The sequence below is a fragment of the Leucoraja erinacea genome, chromosome 11 (genome assembly GCF_028641065.1).
Source record: "Leucoraja erinacea ecotype New England chromosome 11, Leri_hhj_1, whole genome shotgun sequence".
Taxonomy (NCBI): Eukaryota; Metazoa; Chordata; class Chondrichthyes; order Rajiformes; family Rajidae; genus Leucoraja; species Leucoraja erinaceus.
The window spans coordinates 53,922,188-53,944,957 of NC_073387.1; the positions used below are offsets into that span (position 1 = coordinate 53,922,188).

Below are 22,770 nucleotides of genomic sequence, written 5' to 3' on the forward strand. Positions count from 1 at the left end.
CAGAACAAGGGGTCTAACGTGCGATCACTGTGTTACTCCTTCCACTCCTGTCGTGCTAGGGCCCGCGCCCACCAGCCATCCCCGGGTCTCTGGCACTCTGAGGCAGTGACTGTAATCAGGAAAACCCTGTTTTACAGAGTTGACGTGGATAAGCTTTTCCCACTGAGAGTAGGGAAGATTCAAACAAGGGGACATGACTTGAGAATTAAGGTACTGAAGTTTAGGGGTAACATGAGGGGGAACTTCTTTACTCGGAGAGTGGTGGCTGTGTGGAATGAGCTTCCAGTGAAGGTGGTGGAGGCAGGTTCGTTTTTATCATTAAAAAAAAAAATGGATAGTTATATGGATGGGAAGGGAATGGAGGGTTATGGTCTGAGCGCAGGTATATGGGACTAGGGGAGATTATGTGTTCGGCACGGACTAGAAGGGTCGAGATGGCCTGTTTCCGTGCTGTAATTGGTATATGGTTATATGGTTATATGGGTCACAGTTTAAGGATAAGGGGGAAGTCTTTTAGGACCGAGATGAGAAAATCATTTTTTTGACACAGAGAGTGGTGAATCTGTGGAATTCTCTGCCACAGAAGGTAGTTGAGGCCACAGTTCACTGGCTATATTTAAGAGGGAGTTAGATGTGGCCCTTGTGGCTAAAGGGATCAGGGGTTATGGAGAGAAGGCAGGTACAGGATACTGAGTTGGATGATCAGCCATGATCACATTGAATGGCGGTGCAGGCTCGAAGGGCCGAATGGCCTACTCCCGCACCTATTTTCTATGTTTCTATATCTATGTTTTTATGTATAATGCATCGGAACAGGAGATAATGCTCTCCAGTTTTATGTGTATATCTGAACCACTTGGATAGCACGAAAAACAATGCTTTTTCACTTTACCCAGTGGTGTAGGAACTGCAGATGCTGGTTTAAGCAGAAGATAGGAACAAAGTGCTGGAGTAACTCAGTGGGACAGGCAGCATCTCTGGAGAGAAGGAATGGGTGGGTGACGTTACGGATGAGACCCTTGTTCCAGGTCCACCCGGGGGAATGACGCCACCTCGTCATGAGAGTTGTAGGCAAAAGGATCTCACCACATTCAGAAGAGTAGTGGAATTATTTCCATGCCCTTTGCCAACATTTATCCCTTAACCCGCCACTTGTGGGAGAAAGGATCCAGAAAGGGGTCTCTACCCAAAACGCCACCCATCCCTTCTCTCCGGAGATATTGCCTGATCCGATGAGTGACTCCAGCATTTTGTGTCTAACGTGCGATCACCTTGTTACTCCTTCCGCTCCTGTCGTGCTAGCCAAGAATGAGTTCCGTGGCTTTCCCCCAAATCCACCACACTTCAAAAGTAGTTCCTTGTCTTAAAACGTTGGGAGATGCCCAACTCACACCAAAAAAAGCCTACTCATGCATCAGTGTCGTAGAGTAGAAACAGCGTAGAAACAGGCCCTTCGGTTCAATTTACCCACAGCCGCCCAGCATGCCCCATCTCCACTAGTCCCACCTGCCTGCATTTGGCCCATATCCCTCCAAACCTACCTTATCCATGAAGCCTAAATTTTCATTTCACTGCACATCTCGTATGTGTATGTGACGAATAAACTTGACTTGACTTAAATGTTTCTTAAACGTTAAGATTGTAACCGCATTAGATAAAGAAAGCCAATATTGGCTTAAAAGGAAAGTGCGTTTCATTAGGAAATCTACTGGTGACGCTATAATTGTGTGTGTGTGTGTGTGGGGGGGGGGGGGGGGGGGGTCCTTGTTTAGTTCCCTGCTTCATTTTCATTCGCCCTCAGAGTTTAAGCTGTAGATATTTCGTTGTCTAATACCCTCAGTGTGTGTTATGGGCTATTTAAACGGCCGCTCACAAAGTAGCAACACTGATGATAATGAATAACAGATGCACATTAAACCCCGACGTCCCCATTAATATATGGAAGTACAAGTAAATATTGTACACGTTTTAAGAACATAAAGGGTCGAAAGGTATAGGTTCAAAATCCAGTTGACTGGACTGAGTTCATCGTTATCATGTGCATTTAGTCCCTTTTTGAATATTCTTCACGGGTTGCTGGGAAGGAATTGGAAGGAAAAATAGCATTGTTTCGTGAATGACTCAAGGGCATGTCCCACTGTACGAGGTAATTCAAGAGTTCTCCCGAGTTCTCCCCTAATTCGAGCTCGTCTAATGTACGTAGCGGGTACATAGGAGTTCGTGGATGTCTCGTAGCGGCTCGTACGAATAACGGTAGTTACTCGGGAAATCCGGTAAACTCGTGACTTTTTTTCAACACTGTGAAAAATGTCCACGAGTAAAAAAAATACTCGTGATGAAAAAAATGGTTACTTTTTACTCGTACGAGCCCCTACGGACCCGCTACGTACATTACACGAGCTCGAATCAGGGGAGAACTTGGGAGAACTCTTGAATTACCTCGTACAGTGGGACAGGCATTTTGTCCTTCTAATTTGCTGGAAGAACAACGACTTATGTATTTCATATTTGTTAAGCAAGACCCCATAAATGTTCCACATAGTTTCACAGCCAGTTACGCCTCAACGTAGAAAAAAAAACATTTTTAAGCCATCTTTCAGGTATTCTGAATTTATAGATAGATTTTCTTTTGCAGTTTGATGCATTGCAATGAACACATTTTCAATTCCTGTTTCTCAAACGTATCCCAAAGAAATACTCGTTCATTTCTGTATAACCGGAACAACATCCCTCCTGTGAAATGCAAAGGCGCCATTTATCTTTTTAGTTTTTATTATTTCAATTCTCTTTTTAAGGAACTTAACGAGTACACGAGCAGTGCTCCAAAACCCACTCGAAATCTTTCACCAAAATGTAGACAATAGGCAATAGACAATAGGTGCAGGAGTAGGCCATTTGGCCCTTCGAGCCAGCACCGCCATTCAATGTGATCATGGCTGATCATCCCCAATCAGTACCCCGTTCCTGCCTTCTCTCCATATCTCCTGACTCCGCTATTTTTAAGAGCCCTATCTAGCTCTCTCTTGAAAGCATGCAGAGCACCTGCCTCCAAGAGAATTCCACAGACTCACCACTCTCTGTGAGAAAAAGTGTTTCCTCGTCTCCGTTCTAAATGGCTTACTCCCTCATTCTCATTCTTAAACTGTGGCCCCTGGTTCTGGACTCCCCCTACATCGGGAACATGTTTCCTGCCTCTAGCGTGTCCAAACCCTTAACAGTCTTATATGTTTCAATGAGATCCCCTCTCATCCAGGTAAACTCCAGAATGTATTCGCAGGGTAACTAATAATCACACCTCCATATTCAGGGACAGTTTCTTCCCAGCTGTTATCAGGCAACTGGATTATCCTACCACAACCAGAGAGCAGTGCTGAGCTACTATCTACCTCATTGGGGACCCTCGGACTATCCTTGATCGGACGTTGCTGGCTTTACCTTGCACTAAATGTTATTCCCTTATCATGTATCTATACACTGTAAATGGCTCGATTGTAATCATGTGTTGTCTTTCTGCTGACTTATCCTGTCAGCAGATGCATGATGCACAATGCATGATGACAGTGGAGCCATTTGCAGAAGCTTTCACTGTACCTCGATACAGGTGACAATAAACTAACCTACACTATAACAACTGTGACTGTGGGTGATGGTTTGCTCGGGTGTCTTGTTAGACTGTTTATCTCCATGTTGTGGATTCGAGGTATGTGGCATGACAGGGGTAGCGAACATTTTATACAATGTACGTCTCGTATTTTATCCATTCTCCCCTTCTCTCCCTTCTCCGTCACCCTCACCACAGCCTTCAGATGTCGGACGAAGCCAAGAACAACATAACAATCTTCACCAGGATCTTGGACAGTCTTCTAGACGGATATGATAACCGCTTGAGACCAGGACTGGGAGGTCTGTATGGCGGCCTGTAAATGAAACATGGTGACATTTAGGCAACTGTATGGAGTCATAGAGCAAGGAAACAGGCCGGTCGGCCCATCTTACCCATGCCCACCAAGGTCTACACTAGGCTGAAGAAGGGTCTCGACCCGAAACGTCACCTATCCAGAGATGCTGCCTGTCCCGCTGAGTTACTCCGGCATTTTGTGTCTATCTAACTAGTCCCACCTGCCCGCGTTTGGTCCATATCCTTCTAAACTTTTCCTGTCCATTTACCTGTTTGAATGTATTTTAAATGTCATTCTAGTTTCTGTCTGAAATACCTTCTCCGGCAGACCCAACGCCCTCCGTGTGGAAAGTGTTGCTCCTCGTGTTCCTATTTAATCTTTCCCCTTTCTCCTCAAACCTATGTGTATTGCAGAAGTGGCCATTAAAATGCTGGAGTAACTCAGCGGGTCAGGCAGCATCTCTGGAGAGAAGGAATGGGTGACGCCGCGGATGGATAGCAAGCCTTATTCCACAAGTCCCGGTTATTGGTTGAAGGAACTTGAGCAGAGATGGGGTAGACAATCAGAATGTTTATCCCTGGGGTGGAAATGTCAGAGACCAGAGGACGTAGCGTTAACTCAGGGGCAACGTTCAATGGAGATTTTGGGTCAAGTTTTTTTTTACACAGAAACATAGAAACATAGAAAATAGGTACAGGAGGAGGCCATTCGGCCCACAGAGGGTGGTGGGGACCTGGAACGCACAGTGGCCAGGGGGTGGTGGTGGAGGCTGGAACCACAGTGGCGTTCAAGAGATTTTAGAATGGGGACGTGGATATGCGAGGAATGTAGGGACTTGCATCACGTGGAGGCAGAGATCAGGCATCGTGATCGGCACAGACATTGTGGGCCGAAGGGCCTGTAGTTAGCTATGCTGTTCTGTGGTCTCTGTTCTACGAATAGCAACCTCGCCAGAACTGCGTCCTAGAATGATTTGTTATGCAAGAGGTAGCTGGGTTATTGAACAAGTCTCAAGACATCTGTAATTGCGGGATCCTTGGGATTGTGTGCAGGAAGGAACTGCAGATGCTGGTTTAAAATCGAAAGCAGACACAAAAGGCTGGAGTAACTCAGCGGGACCGGCAGCATCTCCGGTGAAAATGAATAGGTGACGTTTCGGGTCAAGACACTTCTTCAGACGGTCTCGATCCGAAACGTCACCTATCCATGTTCTCCACAGATGCTGCCTGACCCGCTGAGTTACTCCAGCACTCTGTGAAACGTCACCTATCCATGTTCTCCACAGATGCTGCCTGACCCGCTGAGTTACTCCAGCATTCTGTGAAACGTCACCTATCCATGTTCTCCACAGATACTGCCTGACCCGCTGAGTTACTCCAGCCCTCTGTGAAACGTCACCTATCCATGTTCTCCACAGATGCTGCCTTACCCGCTGAGTTACTCCAGCACTCTGTGAAACATCACCTATCCATGTTCTCCACAGATGCTGCCTGACCCGCTGAGTTACTCCAGCACTCTGTGAAACGTCACCTATCCATGTCCTGAACAAGAGGTCGCAGTTTAAGGATAAGGGGGAAATATTTTAGGACCGAGATGAGAAAAACATTTTTCACACAGAGAATGGTGAATCTCTGGAATTCTCTGCCACAGAAGGTAGTCGAGGCCAGTTCATTGGCTATATTTAAGAGGGAGTTAGATGTGGCCCTTGTGGCTAAAGGGATCAGGGGGTATGGAGAGAAGGCAGGTACAGGATACCGAGTTGGATGATCAGCCATGGTCATATTGAATGGCGGTGCAGGCTCGAAGGGCCGAATGGCCTACTCCTGTACCTATATTCTATGTGTCTATGTTTCTATGAGTTACTCCAGTTTCATGTGTCTACCTGTATGAAGAGGGTTTGTTTTAGCACACCTGGGCAGCTCTTTGATGTTCTTATCCGACCCCTTTAAATGCAGTAATGAGAATCACCTCAGCTAGTACATGCGATTGGCGGTTCCCCTCGCAATCCATTCATTAACCCCCCCCGCCCATCCTTATATATACAATGAGCTGACGCTGTGTCCGCATTTTAGAGTCAGGGTCATACAGCGTGGAAACAGGCCCTTCGGCCCACCTTGCCCATGCCGACCAATATTGCCCCATCTACACTACTCCCACCTGCCTGCGTTTGGCCTTTCGTTAAGTTAACATTTTGCCCGCAATTGTTTATAATTGTTGAGCCCACCACCACCTTAGCTTATCCAGAGAACAGAACACCTTCTCAATCTCCAAAACGTAAAAACACGGAACTGCAGATGCTGGTTTACCAGGTAAAGACACAAAGTGCTGGAGTAACTCCGCGGGAGGGGCAGCATCCCTGGAGAACATGGGTCGGTTCTTCCGGAGAAGGGTGCAAATCCGATACATCATCTTTCCATGTTCTCCAGAGATGCTGCCCGACCCGTTGAGGTACACGCCAGCATGTTTGTGTCTCCCATCGGTACATCCAGTGCGCTCCGTTAACTGCGACTTCTTTAACGGTTCCACGCACACCTTCTTTGCCAAATCGCCGGGGTGCAAGTAACAGTTGTGAGAAGCCGTCGCCGCTAAGATCCATTTCAGATCTTAAGCGCAAAATGATCGACGGGTTGTGTATTTTATTGAACGAGGAGTCGCTTGAGGATTTAGTGATTACCCTGAAATAACCTTGAAAAGACAATAGCGCGTTCTCTGCAGCGTAGGCCAGTTAGCAAAGAGTCGCTGCCTCACAGCGCCAGAGACCCGGGTTCGCTCCCGACCACGGGCGTTGTCTGCACGGAGTTTGCCCCAGTGACCGCGTGGGTTTTGTCCGGGTGCTGCGGGTTTCCTCCCACCATCCGAAGACGTTCGGGTTTGTAGGCGTAATTGGTGTAAATTGTCCCTAGTGTGTGTGGGATAGTGTTAGTGTGCGGGGGGTCGCCGCTCGCTGGGCCGAAGGGCCTGTTTCCGCGCTGTATCCTCTAAACTAAAACTACGTTTGGTCATTTGTCAGAGCGCATAACAAGAGTCAAGACGGATATCTACGTAACAAGTTTTGGGCCGGTTTCAGACACAGACATGGTAAGTGTCAATATATATTTCACCTCTCACTTTGAACAATAAATAAGATTGGCAATTAATGCACGTATCGATCCGAGCTATCTTTTATTTATATTTGCTGTTAGATAGGTCAGCGTGCAACCTTCAATTGAAATGCGTTGTCACTCCTCCATTGCTTTGAAATGTGTAGAAAATAGGCGGGGGAGTAGGCCATTCGGCCCTTCGAGCCAGAACTGCCATTCAATGTGATCATGGCTGATCATTCAAAAAAAAAAATCAGTACCTCGCTCCTGCTTCCTCCACATGTCCCTTGATTCCGTTAGCCTTAAGAGCTAACACAACCCGTATCATATTCGCCCGTTACAAAACGAGTCTGAATTGATGCAACATGTCAGCTTTTTGGGAAGAATATGAATTTGTTCCATGTATATTTCATATGTTCCACCGTTTCCAACGAGGTTTCCTACAAGCCAGTCAGCATAGTCATAGTGACAGTCATAGATTTATACAGCTAGTCATAGAGTGATATAGGAGCTAGTCATAGAGTGATACAGTGTGGAAACAGGCCCTTCGGCCCACAAGGCCAACATGTCATAGCTATAATAATATAATAATAATCTTATTTATATAGCACATTTTTAGTCAACTTGCATTGACCCCAAAGTGCTTCACATAATTACATTACATTTACACACAGGCAAAGGTGGGTGAAGTGTCTTGCCCCAAGGACACAACGGCAGTATGCACTCCAAGCGGGATTCGAACCGGCTACTTTCCGGTCGCCAGCCGAACACTTAGCCCATTGCGCCATCTGTCGTCCACACCATCTACACCAGTCCCACCTGTCTGGGCTTGGTCCAGAACTCTCCAAACCTGCCCTATCCATGTACCTGTCTAAACGTTGGGATAGTCCCTACCTCAACTACCTCATCGGGCAGCACGTTCCATACACCCACCACGCTTTGTGTGAAAAAAATACCCCTCAGATTCCTATTAAATCTTTCCCCTTCACCTTAAACCCGTGTCCTCTGGTCATCAATTTGCCTACTCTGGGCTAGAGACCTAATCCCTCCAAACCCTTCCCATCCATGTACCTGTCCAAGTGACTTTCAAAGGTATCATTGTTCCTGCCTCTAACACCTGTTATCTGCTCAATGGAATGGATACCCAAGAAATTCCACCCATTTGCCAAACACATCCCCTATCTGAATCCGCCTATAACTCAGCAGGTCAGGCAACATCTCCAGTGAAAAGGAATAGCTGATGTTTCGAGTCTGAAGAAGGATTGTGTCCCAAAAGGTCACCTATTATTTTACACCAGAGATGCTGCCTGACCCGCTGAGTTACACCACCATTTTGTTTACCCCCCCCCCCCCCCCCAAACTTCTCTTTTCCACCTCCCTCTCCCATACTACTACAACCAGTCTGAAGAATAGTTCGAACCCAAAACTTCACTTGTCCATTCCCTCCACAGATGCTGCCCGACACGCAAAGTTCTTCTGGTACTTGGCGCTTATGTCAACGGAATACATGGAGATAATATGTTCCTTCACAATACAGAACACATTATTTCTTAATTAGTAGGGGAATTGTGGACCAGAGGACATGGGTTCAATGTGAAGAGGAAAAGATTTAATAGGAATCTGAGGGGTAACCTTTTCACACAAAGGGTGGTGGGTGTATGTGACCAGCTGTCTGAGGAGGTAGTTGATGATGGGACTATCCCAACAGTTAGACAGGCACATGCATGGATAGGACAAGTTTGGAGGGATATGGACCAAAGGCAGGCAGGTGGGACTAGTGTAGCTGGGATATGTTGGCTGGTGTGGGTGAGTTGGGCCAAAGGGCCTGTTTCCACGCTGTATCGCTCTATGACTCTATAATGTTTAGTGAAGAGCAATGACATGACATATGCATCTTAATAATTCACTTTCCCTTTGTCATGAGGGACGTCTAGTTACTGATAGCAAAATTACTTGCAAGTAACCATGTTTCCCTTTGTACTGTTCTAATGGACCTATGATGGCCACTGTGTTGATGGTTTCTGCAGGAATACACAATAGACGTGTTTTTTCGTCAGAGCTGGGAGGATGAGAGGTTGAAATTCAAAGGGCCCATGACCATCCTACGTTTAAATAATTTGATGGCCAGCAGAATATGGACCCCAGATACCTTCTTCCACAATGGGAAGAAATCAGTGGCTCACAACATGACCATGCCCAACAAACTGCTGCGGATAACTGACGATGGAACACTTTTATACACAATGAGGTGAGCAAATTCATTCTTCTGACTTAACATTAACTTCCTATCATTTGGATATGCTTGGCAAAACAAGTGAGTCGCCTTTCCATTGAGTCCAGTTACACCTCACGCTGCCTCGGCAAGGCCAGCAGCAGCATCAAAGATCAGTCACACGCTCTCTTCTCCCCTCTCCCATCAGGCAAAAGGTGCAGAAGTGTGAAAACACACACTTCCAGATTCACGGCCAGTTTCATCCCAGCTGTTATCAGGCAACTGAACCATCCTACCACAACCAGATGTGTTTAAGAAGGAACTGCAGATGCTGGAAAATCGAAGGTACACAAAAATGGTGGAGAAACTCAGCGGGTGCAGCAGCATCTATGGAGCGAAGGAAATGGCCATAGATGCTGCTGCACCCGCTGAGTTTCTCCAGCATTTTTGTGTACCTACCACAACCAGAGAGCAGTCCTGAATTACTATCGGACTATCTTCGATCAGACTTTGCTGGCTTTACCTTGCACTAAATATTATTCCCTTAATCTGTACACTGTGAATGGCTCGATTGTAATCATGTATTGTCTTTTCGCTGGCTGGTTAGCTTTTCACTGTACCTCGGTACACGTGACAATAGACTAAACTGAACCATACTGATGTACAAAACTGAGAAGAAATCTAGTACTTGATACTTTTATGGATTGCCCCATAGGGTGGCACAACTGTAGAGCTGCTGCCTCATTGCACCAGAGAGCCAGGTTTGATCAGTCAAAATGATTTATTTCTGTTGCCGATGTCCAATACCACAAGGGATAATTCATGCAATGCTAAATGCCTTGTCGTGCTTCTGAAAAACATGACATGAATTCTATACCAGTGATGCTGTGGCTATAAAATGATGTGCATTCTCAACTATTTTATTGTTAGTGGAGTTGTGCATCATGAAAGTGTGGTTTTAGACAGCTGTCGATCTTCAACCTGATCTATTTAAAGTACATATTTCTAAGGAATGGGGAGGACTCTGTTTCCTTGAAACTAAACAATGCAGTGGTAATACCCCTGTCCCACTTAGGAAACCTGAACGGAAACCTCTGGAGACTTTGCGCCCCACCCAAGGTTTCCGTGCGGTTCCCGGAGGTTACAGGTGGTTGCCGGAGGTTGCGGGTGGTGGAAGCAGGTAGGGAGACTGACAAAAACCACCGGGAACCGCCGGAAACCTTGGGTGGGGCGCAAAGTCTCCAAAGGTTTCCGTTCAGGTTTCCTAAGTGGGACAGGGGCATTAGGGATTTGGAAAACTGCTACAGTATATTACAGAACAAAATAACACTTTCAAGAAAGGGACTTTTCGTTTGAATTCATCTCAGTGGGAAATGCTACTTGGATATACCAATTGAATATTTTATATACATGAATATCAAGTCAAGTCAAGTCAAGTTTATTTGTCACATACACATACGAGATGTGCAGTGAAATGAAAGTGGCAATGCTCGCGGACTTTTGTGCAAAAGACAAACAACAAAACAACCAAACAAATTATAAACACAATCATAACACACATATTCTTTTACATAATATTATATTGGCATTGGGAAACCTTCAAAATTCGATGGATTTCAGACTTGTTTGACTGGTCAGTTTTAACCATAGAGCATTTGAACGGGTTAGAGAGATGTCCCATCTTTACTAATCCCACCTGCCCGCTTTGGCCCGTGTCCCTCAAAATGTCTCCAATCCATGTACCTGTCCAAATGTTTCTTAAATGTTGTGATTGTACCTGGCTCACCTATCTCCTCTGGCAGCTTGTTCAATATACCCACCGCCCTTTGTGTAAAAACGTTGCCACTCAGGTTCCTATTAAATCTTTCTACCCCTCACCTTAAACCTGTGTCCTCTGTTTCTTGATTACCCCACTCTGGATTTTTAAAAACACTCTGTGCATTTACCCTACCTAATCCTCTCATGATCATATACACCTCGTTTAGATCACCCCTCGTCTTCCTGCGCTCCAAGGAATAAAGTCTAATGCCCCTGTCCCACTTGGGAAACCTGAACGGAAACCTCTGGGGTTTGTGCCCCACCCAAGGTTTCCGTGCGGTTCCCGGAGGTTTTTGTCAGTCTCCCTACCTGCTTCCACTACCTGCAACCTCCTGCAACCTCCGGGAACCGCACAGAGACCTTGGGTGGGGCGCAAAGTCTCCAGAGGTTTCCGTTCAGGTTGCCTAAGTGGGACAGACGTATTAACCTGCTCAATACTATCCTTACTGCTCAAGCCCTCGAGTCCTAGCAACATCCTCACAAATCACCCCTGCTCCCTTTCCTGCTTAACAACCCCCTTTGTATATGGAGGAACATTTCCCAATCTGTTACCATTATAAGCAACAATCAACAATTCTGTTTATTCTCCCCTCTCTATCTCCACATTGTAATGTTACTACATACTCAGTAGGTTTCTTTAGTTCCCTTGCCACCTCTTTGCCACCTCACCACAGCTCACATTCCCAATTCTTGTCTGTCTCTCCGAAGCTATTGTAAAACGCTGCAAAAATCCATTCTACAAATCGTCTTTGTTAGAGCCCCCTGGTGTAGCAGAGGCCACGGGTGTTGGGGAAAAAGATCTGTTTGAATCTCACATTGAGAATTAAAGTGTGGAACCTTGCGGTACAAAGTATGCAGGTGCCATGAAAGCGACAACACAGGTGAACAGAATAGTGGAGACAAACACAAAATGCTGGAGTAACTCAGCGGGATAGGCAGCATCTCTGGAGAGAAGGAATGCATGATGTTTCAGAAGTCTGAAGAAGGGTCCCGGCCCGAAACGTCACCCATTCCTTCTCTAGATGCTGCCTGTTACTCCAACATTTTGTGTCTATCTTTGATTTAAACCAGCATCTGCAGTTCTTTCCTGAGCGGAATAGTGAAGCAGACTTAGAAACATAGAAACATAGACAATAGGTGCAGGAGTAGGCCAATCGGCCCTTCGCACCTGCACCGCCATTCAATATGAACATGGCTGATCATCCAACTCAGACTTGACTCCATTCGCAAGGTATTGAGCGCAGAGGTTGGGATGTCATGTTTCAGATGTACAAAACATTATTTGGGCTTCACTTGGAGTGTTAGAGAGATAGGTTGTTAGATAGGTTGATAGGAGTGTTAGAGCGCAGATACAGAGATAGGTTGAATAAGTTAGGTCTTTATTCTCTGGAGCGCAGAAGGTTAAGGGGGGACTTGATAGTCTTTAAATGATGAGAGGGGCAGAGTTGATGTGGACAAGCTTTTCCCTTTGAGAATAGGGAAGATTCAAACAAGAGGACATGACTTCAGAATTAAGGGACAGCAGTTTAGGGGTAATATGAGGGGGAACTTCTTTACTCAGAGGATGGTGCCTGAATGAGCTTCCAGTGAAGTGGTGGAGGCAGGTTCATTGGTATCATTTAAAAATAAATTGGCAGGCATATGGATGAGAAGGGAATGGAGGGTTATGGTATGAGTGCAGGCAGGTGGGACTAAGGGGAAAAAAAGTTGTTCGGCACGGACTTGTAGGGCCGAGATGGCCTGTTTCCGTGCTGTAATTGTTATATGGTTATATGGTTACGTGAAGTTCTGGTTGCCACGCTACAGAGCTAGAGTGTGCACAAGGCATCCACGAGGATGTTGTCTGGGCTGGATGTGTAGACCTTCCTACATACAGGTGCTGATTTACACCAAAGATAGACACAAAATGCTGGAGTAACGCAGCAGGACAGGGAGCATCTCTGGAGAAAAGGAATAGGTGATGATTCGGGTCGAGACCCTTCTTGATACTCTAAAGAGGGGTCCCGACCCAAAACGCCACCTTTTCTCCAGAGATGCTCCTTGACCTGCTGAGTTAATCCAGCTTATTGTGTCTATCTTCTATTTCTGGACTGGAGGCCTTGAATTACATAACAAAGACTGGGTCCAGTTGGAAAACGGAGGAGAGGCCTTATTGGTTCTAAAATTTAACAGGCGCAGACAAGATAAATAGTCACGTTTTTTTTCCTGTGGGTGTCTCGAGTGGGATAGCATAAAGTCTAAAACAGGGCATGAAACATCACCTGTCCATGTTCTCCAGGGATGCTGCCTGACCCGCTGAGTTACTCCAGCATTTTTTGGCCATTGGCTTGTTGAAGGGCTTTCATGGAGAACATAGTGGGTATGTAGAAAGAGCTGCCAGGGGAGGTGGTAGAGGTGAATATTAACAAACATTTGGACGGGTGCATGGATAGGAAAGGTTTAGAGAAATGTGGGGCAAATGCAGTCAATTGAGATTAGCACTTTGTGTCCTTATTTTGGCCCATATCTTCTTCTTTTGTGTGGCGTGCACAGCCTAAAGTTGTTGGACAACTTGTTCTATTTGATCTTCCGTTTGTGCACGTCGAGTTGATTGCATTAGTCGAAAACAGGGCCGACCATGTGAAAGTTGAAATCTTCCACCCCGGCCCTTATGAATCTTTCCTATCCATGTACCCGCTCAAGCGTCTTTTAAATGCTCTTATGGTACCAACTTCAACTATCTTGTCTGGCAGTTCATTCCACATATTGTTCTATTACAGTATATATATGTGTGTGTGGGTGTGTGGGTGTGTGGGTGTGTGGGTGTGTGGTGTGTGTGTGTAGGAAGGAACTGCAGATGCTGGTTATACACTGAAGATACACACAAAATGCTGGAATAAAACTCAGTGGGGCAGGCAGCATCTCTGTTAGAGAAGGAATGGCTAACGTTTCGGGTTGAGAGTCTGAAGCAACGTCACCATTCCTTCTCTGTTACTGCCTGTTACTCCAGCATTTTGTGTCAAGCTTTGATTTCGGGTCGAGACCCTTCTTCAGATATACAAAAATATATATATATATACTTTAAGGGCTTTTAAACTCTTTAATATTACTTTCCATCTGTTATTTATATTTATCCAGGTTGACAGTTCGTGCGGAGTGTCCAATGCATTTGGAAGATTTCCCCATGGATGCCCATGCATGTCCTCTGAAGTTTGGCAGTTGTAAGTACAAGGATATTCACTTTGATGGATATAATTTCAGATCTGATGCAGTTTCTCAACCAAAATGCTGTCAGATCTAAATTCAGTGGCACATATCAAGTATGAGACAATCAACAGGTGTTTAACAATTTAACATGAATAAATTTATCATAATTCTAAATAGTAGCTCAAATTAAGTCCTTCAGTGATCATTTTAGGTCAGTACCTAAATAAGAAATATCACTATTGTGTTTTCTTTCTAAAGAAAATTCTTGTAATTAAAATTTATTTAACCTTCCACTGCTATATTTAAGAGGGAGTTAGATGTGGCCCTTGTGTCTAAAGGGATCAGGGGGGTATGGAGAGAAGGCAGGTACAGGATACTGAGTTGGATGATCAGCCATGATCATATTGAATGGCGGTGCAGGCTTGAAGGGCCGAATGGCCTACTCCAGCACCTATTTTCTATGTTTCTATGTTTCTATGCTTTGATGATTAACTTAATTGCTTTCATCAAGAAAATATTTTGAACTTTATATATTATTTCTTAACTTTTTCACTGAGCTGGCTGCACTATATTTTGTCCAGTCATAAATTAGGGCAAAGGGGTGGCAAGGTGGTGCAGTGGTAGAGTTGCTGCCTTACAGCACCCATCTTTGACTCTTGACTACGGCTGCTTGTCTGTATGGAGTTTGTACGTTCTCCCTGTGACCACGTGGGTTTTCTCCGGGCGCTCCGGTTTCCTCCTGCACTCCAAAGATGTGCAGGTTTGCAGGTTAATTGTCTTTGGTAATTTGTAAAATTGTCCCTGGTGTGTTGGACAGTGTATGGGGTCGGTCCGGACCCGATGGGCTGAAGGGCCTGTTTCCGTGCTGTATCACTACAGTCTAATGATAATAATTAATTGAATATTTCATTAGTGCAAGTTTAACGCTGGTTTTGAACTGGGTAATTAATAAAAATGATTATTCTATATTTAGACAGTATATCGTATGTTGATGCTATTTGATCTTCTGACATAATCACATTTATATTTAAATTTTAGTTTGTTTTCTGCAAAATTGTAATATATTAATTATTATCTGTGGTTGTTAATAGTAAGATTAAACGAGAACTTACCAGTTTGAAGTTTGATCTGTGTTTTATGAGGAGTTACAATGAGGGATTACGTGAAGAACCCCGCCAGACGCATGCGTGTCATTCTTCAAAGCAGCGGTGTGAAATCACAGATAACTGTAATGACTAAACATAGTAAGATTAGAGAAGAGATACCATTTAAGTATATGATCAAGGGTGGGAGCGGAGGGCACGTAATCCCTCATTGTAACTCCTCATAAAATACAGATCAAACTTCAAACTGGTAAGTTCTCGTTTAATCTTACTATTTTACTTCGGAGTCACGTGAGTGACTACGTGAAGGTTTTAAAGCTCTGTGATTTCATGCCGTGGAAACGAGTCCATGCATCACGTCTGCCTTGACTGTGGGAGGAATAGTGTTAACATAATTTGGACATGATTCGTCATTGAAATCATAAAATTTATTAACACAAATTATAACCCCTTTTATGGGTTTAATTAATTTACAGAACTTAAAAAATGTTCTGCAAATGTTCCAGATTTCATCACTGGTTTATTGTAAAATAACTGGAAAGTTCTTTCCCCTGACCATCCTGCTGCTTCGAGGACTTGGTCCATGGGCACATCCAGTTGTACTGCTGCCGATGTAGCTGCAGCCCTGGTGGAATGAGATTTAAAAACGTTAGTATCCACCCCAGCCTGTGTCAGCACCTGTTTCAGCCATCTCGAGATGGTCTGGACCGTCACTCTTTTGTGAGGTTGCTTATGGCTGATCAGCAGTCCCTTCTCATTGCCTCTTAGGATTTTTGTTTTCTCTATGTATAATGACAGGTGTCTAACTATACATAGACGGTCATCTGAAGGGTATGATCTGAATTGTATATTGAGGCCTGCTGATCCCTGTCTGTTCTGCTTTACCAGTTCGTAGATGTGGAACGTAATATCATCAGGTGAGGAGGTCATGTTGTCCAGTCTGAGTTTATGCAGTGACTGAACCCTCTGTGCCGTGACCAGTGCCATTAACATGACTGTTTTCAAAGTTAGTCTGTGTAGGGACAGAGTTGATGCTGGAGACCAGTTCCTGAGCGTTTTCAGGACAATGCTTACATCCCAAATTTGGGAGTACCTGGTTTTTGGGGGATTTGTATTAAATATTCCCCTCATGAGCTTTGTTACCAGAGGGTGAGTCCCTACAGTGTAACGCTCTGTCCCTTGCCATAGGTAAGTCGACAGGGCACTTCTGGCGCTGTTGATGGCACTGTAGCTGAGCCCCTCATCATAGTGGAGGCCTGCCAGATATTCCAGAACAGACGGGATGTTCATGTTTCTGTTGGTGATGTTGTTCTTATGACAGTACATTTCCCACTTCCTGATGTAGACCAGATATTGTTTTTTAGTTGATTGTCTTTGGGCCGCCGAGATCATGTTCGCTGTTCGGTCCGTTAGTCCCAGTTGTAGAAGTGGTGTTTTTAAACTCTACAAATTAACAGGTTCAAGCTTTTATGGCATGGATGGCTATCCCCTGTCACGGGATGTAGCAACAAGTCTGGTCTATGTGGGATGGTAATACATGGTTCTAATACCATGTTTTGCACCACTGGGAACCATGGTTGTGTAGGCCAATCGGGTACTACCAAAATACCAGACGCAGAGTCTTGTTGTATTTTCCTTAATACCCAACTGATGAGGCAAAAAGGAGGGAATGCATAGATAAACTATTTCCCCCAATGCAGCGAAAATGCATCTGTTGCTGCTGCCCCAGGAAATGGTTCCCATGAAACATAGTTAGGTGTTCAAGAAGGAACTGCAGATGCTGGGAGATCAAAGGTACACAAAATTGCTGGAGAAACTCAGCGGGTGCAGCAGCATCTATGGAGCGAAGGAAATAGGCGACGTTTCGGGCCGAACCCCTTCTTCAGACTGAGTTAGGTATCTGGTTGTTTAGTCTAGATGCGAATAGATCGATATCTGGTGTTCCATATTTTGCTGTAATATCAGAAAACACCATTTTGTTCAACATCCATTCGGTGTTTTCATTAAATTTGCGTGACCTGGTGTCTGCCACTAAATTTAGTCTCCCTGGTAGGTAAGTGGCTGATATCCAAATATCTCTCTGGATGCACCATTGCCAAATTGAATTAGCGAGATTGTCACATGATATCGATTTGTTACCACCCATGTGGTTGATGTATGCTACCACGGTGGTATTGTCTATTTGTAATCTAACATGCTGGTGATATGACCCAGTACAATATGACTTAAGGCCATGGAATGCACCCAACATTTCCAAGTCGTTTATGCCCAGTGTGAGTAAGAAAGATGCCTCCTGTGCTGTCCATCTACCTCCACAGCTGGTGATGGTATTGGTGGCCCCCCACCCAAGTGCACTGGCATTGGTTTGTAGTACCATAGAAGGGTTACTGACAATGATTGGGTTGGAACAAAGCCAGAGTTGTCTATCCACCATTTTAGTTCCGTTTTGGCTTGGATTGGTAGTCTCATAGGTCTGTCAAAGTGACCTGCATTGATTTTGAGAGCTTGTATTTTTGCTCTCTGTAAGTTTTGGTAATGTAAAGGTCCAAATTGTGTGGCTGGGAAAGCAGCCACCATTTTACCAATTACTTTTGCTACCAATCTGATGGATGGATTTCTGATGTCAATGAGGTTGTTGCAAGCCTCTATTAAATCTCTAGCCTTTCCCTTAGGTAGAGTCACCGTCATGTGAACTGAGTCAATGGTGAATCCCAAATAGTCCATAGTAGTGGACGGTGTTAGTTTAGATTTAACTGGATGGATGATAAATCCCAGTTTTTCAAATAACTGTTTTGTGGCTGTTACAGTTTGTATGGCCAATTCCAAAGTTATGCCCACTATGAGTATGTCATCTAAATATGCCATAACCATGTGATTACGTTTCCGTAGAAACGCTAGGGCTGGTTTTAAGATTTTCGTGAACAGCCTGGGGGCTGATGATAGCCCATTTGGCAGTGCTTTATATTGCCAAAGTTGTCCCATCCAGTTGAATTTTAAGTAACATCTGTGGTCACCTCGTATGGGTACTGAATAGTAAGCATCTTTTAAATCGATGCTGGCCATGAAGTAACCTTTGGAAATTAATTGTTTAGCAGTAACAAAGGTTTCCATTTTAAAGTGAATATATTGTACAAATGTATTCAATTTTGTCAGATCTATGATGATGCGACAACCACCATCTTTTTTGGTTTTGGTAAAAATATTGGACACGAATTCTAATGGTTCGTGTTGAGTTTTCTCAATTACACCTTTTACGTAAAGCCGCTCCAGTTCAGCTTGTGCCTCCGATTTTTCTTTATCAGAGAGTACGAACACTCGGTTCGCTCTATGTTGGACTGGAGGGCTGTACTCGTGTATAAACTCTATTGTATAACCCTGGATACTGTTTAAGATGTAAGTATCGGTTGTTAGCATGCTCCATGCATTCAAAAACCAGTGTAGTCTCCCCCCATCACCCATGCTCTCCATGTCGTTTAGGGAACCAGACCCACCTACCTCCATTGTTACCAGTGGCAGGTTTACTTCTTTTTGTAGTTCTTCCGCTGTTGTTGCGCTGGTGCCTGGTTTCCCGGGTTGGTTCGTGTTGGCGTTGGGGTTCCCCGCATCTTCCAAGAAGGCCGGCCTGGGCCATGGCCTAAAAAAGACTCATGTTTGGAAAACCGTGCCTTCGAGCTTTCACCAGTTCTGCTGGTGGGTGCGTAGGGGTGCTGTCTTTGCCTGTAGTTGTTTTTTGTTGGTGTTCCTTTTATTAATCCCAAGGTTTTGGCTTCCTCATCGAGCTCTTTTACCTGCTTCGATAGGTTGCCACCGAACAAGAGAATTGGTGGTTTCGTAGCCCCAGGTTTGCACAGACCCGCAAATTTTGGGTTCAGTGTGAATTGTATGGCACTTTTCCTGATGTTATTTATTTCTTGCTGGATGTTACAGAATAGTGCCAGCGCATCTTGTTGGTCCTGGGACATATTCCTGTCGTCCACTATACGGGCAAACGCTGTTATCCCTGCGGTCAGTAATTTTAGTACTTTTTGTAATTTCACATCCATGCTCCTGACCCCTGTTCCGATGTGTTTCCATATACAGTTGTTGATAATTGGACCGTTCAGGGAAATGCAATTGCCCGGTGCCAGATGTCTTCCTGTGGTGTCCAGTACAGCCTGCTCTTGTAACTGGTTTAGAGACATGTAGTCAATACTGGCAGCAAGCTTTGGCTCCAGATTTTTCCCAGTCTGTTCCGGCTGTATAAAATTGGCCACCATGTCCTGCAAGTTCTCTTTTTCTCGCACCCCATGCACACCTATCTGTTCTTTTGCGGACCCCTCTTCCAGGTCAGCCCAGAACTGACCCGCAGTGCTCCCCTCCATTGAGGTGGAAACACTACGCAGCCCTTGAAAAGGTACTGCTGTGGGTTTGTCATAGGGCCCACAGTGACCCGACTCCATCTCCCGGAGTCTGTCATGTTGGAGCAAATGCTCCACACACCGCTCCATCCGGCTCCAGCGCTCTCGGTCGCTGGCCGCCCGCGGTGTTTCAAAGTCGGACTCCTCCGAGTCCACGACCTTGTTGGATTTGTATTTTGCCTTGCCGCCCGGCCGCGTGGATTTGGCCGGTGCGGAGGCGACATCGGGCACAGCTGATCCCACTACGGGTGATCCAAGTGCCGTCGGCTGCTCTTGCTGGCTGCCCGCTACTCCGCGGTCCTCCCTCACCAGCTTTGTCGCAGCCCTTGTCTTCTTTGCTTTCTCCATTTCCCTGCCTGTAGTTGGGAAAGGAAACAAACAAGACCGCAGAGTAAACGCTTACCGGCAATTAGCGGCTTTTAAACTGCCGCCGCGGAGGAACGTCCTTCCACCGCGTCTGACGTTTCACAATGCGGGTAGCGATATGAGACGCATGCGTCCTGGCAGGGTTCTTCACGAAGTCACTCGCGTGACTCCGAAGTAAAATTGCTGGTTTGGTATCATTCAGATAGGCTTCTCGGCCTGCTTAGAGTCATAGGGTCATGCAGCACAGAAACAGGCCCTTCAGCCCGACTCATCTAATCTAGTCCCATTTTCCCGCCTTTGTCCCATATCCCCCTAAACCTGCTTTATCCATGTACCTGTCCAAATGTATTTTGAATGTTCTTATAGTACCTGCCTCAATTCCCTCTTCTGGTAGCTCGTTCCATAAACCCACCACCCTCTGAGTGGAAAAGGTTCCCCTACCCTGGGATAAAGACTCATTGGTTCATAAGTTCTAAGAGCAGGATAAGGCCATTCGCCCCATCAAGTCTACTCTGCTTCTCACTAGAATTTAGAAGATTGAGGGGGGATCTTATAGAAACTTACAAAATTCTTAAGGGGTTGGACAGGCTAGATACAGGAAGATTATTCCCGATGTTGGGAAAATCCAGAACAAGGGGTCACAGTTTAAGGATAAGGGGGGAATCTTTTAGGACCGAGATGAGAAAAACATTTTTAACACAGAGAGTGGTGAATCTCTGGAATTCTCTGCCACAGAAGGTGGTTGAGGCCAGTTCATTGGCTATATTTAAGAGGGAGTTAGATGTGGCCCCTGTGACTAAAGGGATGATCAGCCATGATCATATTGAATGGCGGTGCAGGCTCGAAGGGCTGAATGGCCTACTCCTGCACCTATTTTCTATGTTTCTATGTTTCTGCCATTCAATCATGGCTGATCTCTCTCTCCTAACCCCATTCTCCTGCCTTCACCCCAAAACCCCTGACACCCGTACTAATCAAAAATTGTCAATCTTCACGTTAAAAATATTCATGGACAGGACCTGCACAGCCAATTCATCTTATCTATTCTCCTAAGATGAATGCACAGGATCCATATTTTATTTTATTATCTTACATTGCAAAATTTGATCAGCAACTGTTTGTGAAACAAATTTTCCCTTTAATTGATCTGCATCCTGGACTGGGCTGAAGTCAAACAATATTTTCCTCGAAGCTGTAGTTTTAGCTTCTTAATGTTCCCTGGGGTCTTCTAAAACCACAAATTATGGAGCATGTTGATCCAGATATGAATTCTTCGGTGGCAAATGGACCCAGGTGAGTCATTTCTCTGGCTGTGCTGCTACCAACTGAGACCACTATCCTGAGGAAATTAATTCTTCACTTGGCACCCATACAGAATGCAAATAATTGCACAGAGGAGAGGTACCTAAATTTGAAACACAAGAATATTAAACATTAATGTGATGGCAAATGTGTGCGGGGAATGAAATCCATCTCGGTCAGTCACACCGAGTAAGCAAAAAAATGAAATCAGTCTTATTCTTGGCCGAAGATCGACGCAAAGTGCTGGAGTAAAGGGCCGGTCCCACGAGCATGCGACCGCATGCGGCAAGCGCGACCTAACATGGTCGCTTGAGCCGTACGGCCTCGCGGGGCCGGTCCCACTTCGATCGCCGGAGCCGTATGGAGTTGTGCGGGGCTGGTCCCGACATCGCGCGGGGCTCCGAAAAACTGACACTGTTCAAAAATTCCGCACGGCAACGGCCTGCCGGCCCGCAGCCGCATTGAGGCCGTGCGCACCACCTCGACGGGCGTGCGCAGCGTCTCGACGGGCGTGTGCAGCGTCATGTCGCCGTACGTCACGCGCGAACTTCCCGCGGACTTCGCTCGAACTTCACGTCAATTCGTACGGGATCACTCGACCTCAAAGATCGTTGTGTGGAACTTCTGAGGTTTTGGTGACTGTCCAACAAACTGCTGCGAGACCATGGTTTTTATTTGTGCAATCCTGTTTTAGACACAAAAAGCTGGTGTAACTCAACAGGTCAGGCAGCATCTCTGGAGAGAAGGAATGGGTGACATTTTGGGTTTGCAAAAATAAAAGACACAGTTGCTGTGGATTTGGCTCTTCGGGCTGAAGGGATCACGGGATATGGGGAAAAAAGCAGGGACGGGGTACTGATTTTAGATGTTCAGCCATGGTCATATTGAATGGCGGTGCAGGCTCGAAGGACTGAATGGCCTACTCCTGCACCTATTTCTCTATGTTTCTATGTTTTCACTTTGCAAAGAGAGTTGATAATTAGTCCTGTTCGCCATCTGCTTTCTAACAGATGCCTACACAATATCGGAGGTGGTGTATACATGGACACATGGAGCTTCCCAATCAGTGGTTGTGGCTGAAGATGGTTCTCGACTCAATCAATATGATTTAATGGGACAAAGCGTTGGCAAAGTCATTATCAAATCTAGTACAGGTTGGTATATTGTTTACTGTTGGTGAATATGTCTGCAATTTTTAAGCCCCTGTCCCACTTAGGAGACCTAAGACTTAGGAGGTTGCAGGTCACCTCGACCTTGATTTCTTTTTTTGGGTGGCAGGCAAGGTCACCAGAGGTTGCTGTTTGGGTCTCCTAAGTGGGACAGGGACTTTACTGTTAGTTCATCATATCATCTTTAATAATTTTTCTCCTTGAACAGCTAATCAGATGGTTATGGGTTTATTTTTAA

The 22,770-nt window shown here is 45.3% G+C and overlaps 1 protein-coding gene across 3 annotated transcripts in view; it reads left to right on the top strand.

Moving 5' to 3' along the window:
- LOC129701835 (gamma-aminobutyric acid receptor subunit alpha-1-like) overlaps nt 1-22,770 on the top strand; it is a 38,424-nt gene that overhangs the window by 4,240 nt on the left and 11,414 nt on the right. For all 3 annotated transcript variants that reach the window (XM_055643306.1, XM_055643304.1, XM_055643305.1), the window contains exons 3-7: nt 3,800-3,903; nt 6,910-6,977; nt 9,007-9,227; nt 14,127-14,209; nt 22,374-22,517. In XM_055643306.1, the coding sequence (XP_055499281.1) occupies nt 3,800-3,903; nt 6,910-6,977; nt 9,007-9,227; nt 14,127-14,209; nt 22,374-22,517 (620 nt within the window). The remainder of the gene's footprint in view (nt 1-3,799; nt 3,904-6,909; nt 6,978-9,006; nt 9,228-14,126; nt 14,210-22,373; nt 22,518-22,770) is intronic.